At 58.1% G+C, this 3198-nt stretch overlaps 1 protein-coding gene across 1 annotated transcript in view; it reads left to right on the top strand.

The window, feature by feature from the left end:
* Window positions 1–3198, top strand: part of PTPN21 (protein tyrosine phosphatase, non-receptor type 21) — a 65345-nt gene that overhangs the window by 46325 nt on the left and 15822 nt on the right. The window contains exon 11 of the mRNA XM_015571307.1: window positions 2669–3195. Within this exon, the coding sequence (XP_015426793.1) occupies window positions 2669–3195 (527 nt within the window). The remainder of the gene's footprint in view (window positions 1–2668; window positions 3196–3198) is intronic.

The following is a 3198-nucleotide window of genomic DNA, read 5'->3' on the forward strand; positions in this document are numbered from 1 at the left end:
CCCATTGCTGGCCTTTCCTTCCCATTAATTTCTTTCCCTGGGTCTAGAAACATCTTACTATTTTTTTTGTCTCCTCTTCTCTCCAACTGCAGTTTGGTGTTTTCCCTTTTTTTCCTCTTGCACCCACTTCTGCTGAGAGTGACACCTGTGTGCTGCTCCTGTCTGGTCCCCCGTTCACTCCTCCCGCCTTTGCTCTTCTGTTCACGCTGCCCTCTCCTGGTCCCCGGCACCCGCACACCCTCCTTACCATCAGAGCCCAGCGTGCTCTCCGCCTGCAAATCTCAGTGTGCGGTTCTCCCTCCTCCTCGTGCACCGACAGCATTGCTCACGGCTCCTACGCCTGCTCTCAGCCCCCCCTCACCACCACCACCCCGTGCAGGCTCAGCCACCATCCAGAGTTCACCAAGGATTACAAATCTATGGGATTATACGGCCTCTCGCTTCATATGACATCTCTTCCTTCTCCTGTCCCTCTGTGACGGACCCAGATTCTCCTGTCTAAACCTCTCCCGAGCTGCTGTGTCACAGGAGCGGACACCTTCAGTGTCCACCTCCCAGGCTCATCGCGGCTCCTGGAGACCATCCCCTGCCTGGGCTCAGCACCCCGCGCTTCTCCCTCACTGCTTTTCCCGTCTTATTTCTGCTGCCCTTTCACTCCTCTCTGGCTGCCTAATGCTCAGCTTCGCTGAGCATGACCTCCAGGGCGTGGGGGTCCCTGCTGCCCTGTCACCCAGAGTGCCCTTGTCCCACGCACCTTCACGCACCCTCTTGCCCACAGGCCTCTGCCCAGTCAGGGTAGGCTGTGCTGTGCTGTGGGAAAGCACAGTTCTAAGCCCCCTGTGGCTTATTCAGGAGAAGCTACTTCTTGCTCAGTTACCTGAACTTTGTGCATGGGCAGGAGGCCCCTGTTTCCCTCTGTGATGTTGCTGGTCAGAATGGCAGGGAAGGGAGCCTGGAAATGGGCTGTGGGCCTCTGCTCACGTTCCCATGGCCTTTACTCGTCCCACGGTAGTGCCTGACCTCCAGAGGGGAGGAGGCATGATCCCGCGTGCACTTGGCGGTAGACCGGCTGCTATTGAAAGCTGGGCATGCCTGCTCCGTCCTCCTGTCCCTCAAGGCCCCTCCAATGCCATAGCTTCTGTGAGGCGGTTCTTGATCTTCTCTTCTCTGTCCCCATCAACCCAGACCTTTTCATTGACTGGGTTCCAGTCATTTCCCCCCGTCAGTTCTTAGTACGGTCTTTTACGCCTATGGGCTCACCAATGGGTGGTCTGTGGGGTGCGCGGAGGAGCCTGGAGGCTGGGAGCGCAGGCAGGTTTGGCCCTCAGCAGCCAGTCAGCTACAAATCTATGGGATTATACGGCCTCTATACGGTTCTTGATCTTCTCTTCTCTGTCCCTATCAACCCAGACCTTTTCATTGACTGGGTTCCAGTCATTTCCCCCCGTCAGTTCTTAGTACGGTCTTTTACGCCTATGGGCTCACCAATGGGTGGTCTGTGGGGTGCGCGGAGGAGCCTGGAGGCTGGGAGAGCAGACAGTTGGTGCTTGAACCAGCTCCACATCGGCAGCGGCTGTGCTAGTCCGGACAGGCTGCAGTGAGCAAAGGTGGGGGGTTCCTGACTCAGCTTGTGTGTGTGTGCGTCCAGGTACGGGAAGAGCGCAGGGACAGGAAGCACCGTGCCTCAGCCGTGAGCACACGGGGATGCATTTGAGTCCTGTCCCTTCATGGCTGTGTGCCGCCAGATCCAAGTCCAAACACCAGCCCGTGGTGTATTCACTTTAGGATCAGGTGCCACTTAAGCGGTCGTGGGGCCTTAGAATCACCCAGTCACAGCTTTTCACAGGCTGTTCCCTGGGGGACTGGACAGCTGCTTTTCCTGAGGGTTGGAGTTCATCTCGCAGTGTTTCAGGTGACCCGAAGATGGGCTGCAGGAAGCAGGCCTCTTCCCGGCCCCGGCAGGGTCGTGCACTCGTGGGCACTGGCGATGAGAGTGAGCCCCGATTCTGAGTGTGGCTCCGGCTGCGGAAGTTGGGGGACTGGCTCCTCTCGGCTCCGGCCCCCTGGTGAGGCGTGGCTCCTGCTGACACTGTTGGACCTGGAGAAGCTCAGATTCTGCCCAGGCGTTGCCCTTTTTTGTTCATCTGGAAGCACCTACACATACAAGCTGCAGCTCTACATAAGGGTGCACTTGCGGGCAGCTGGTGCCTGAACCAGCTCCGATCAGCAGGGCCTCCCCACCAGGGGAAGGCAGAGCCAGGGCCCTGCGCCCCCGGGTGCCCCAGCCTGCAGCTCCTGGGGCTCCAGAAGGTCTGTTGCATCGCTCCCGTCAAACGTGTTTTTGACTTTCAGAAAAAGACGATGGGTTGTGTTGTAATTGTACTCTTACTATTGGGCTTAGATGTGCCTAATCTTTGTTGGGTGCCACGTCCTGAACTCCATCCTCGGAGCTGGCAGAGCCATCCCATCCCGTAGATGAGGAAATGACTCGCCCAGGGTCACTCAGCATGTGTGTGGGGGGAGCCAGGTCATGTCAGTGCCATTTCCATAAACTACAAGCATCAACAGTCAAGACCTCTCTCAGTATTTGTCCAGAGTAATGAGTCCAATTTAGTACCTTTTAAAAAAAAAACCTCCTTTTAAACTGTATTTTAAATGTTTCCCCCAGATAACCTCTTTGTGACCAACCAGAATGGATACTACTGTCACTCTCAGACCAGCCTGGATCGAGCCCAGATCGACCTCAACGGTCGCATCCGCAACGGCAGTGTCTACAGCGCGCACAGCACCAGCTCCTTGAACAACCCCCAGCCCTACCCGCAGCCCTCACCCATGTCCTCCAACCCCAGCATCACCGGGAGCGACGTCATGAGGCCCGACTACGTCCCGTCTCACCGGCACAGCGCGCTGATTCCCCCGTCCTACCGCCCGACCCCCGACTACGAGACGGTAATGAAGCAGCTCAACCGGGGGATGGCTCACGCGGAGCGGCAGAGCCACTCGCTGAGAAACCTCAACATCGGCCACTCGTTCGCCTACAGCAGGCCCGACGCGCTGGTCTACAGCCAGCCCGAGATCCGGGAGCACGCCCACTTCCCCTCTCCCCAGTCGGCCCACTACCCGTTCAGCCTGAACTACAGTTTCCACAGCCAGTCCCCGTACCCCTACCCCGCAGAGCGGCGGCCCGTGGTGGGCGCC

The sequence above is a fragment of the Myotis davidii genome, unplaced genomic scaffold (assembly GCF_000327345.1).
Source record: "Myotis davidii unplaced genomic scaffold, ASM32734v1 scaffold732, whole genome shotgun sequence".
NCBI classification, from domain to species: Eukaryota; Metazoa; Chordata; class Mammalia; order Chiroptera; family Vespertilionidae; genus Myotis; species Myotis davidii.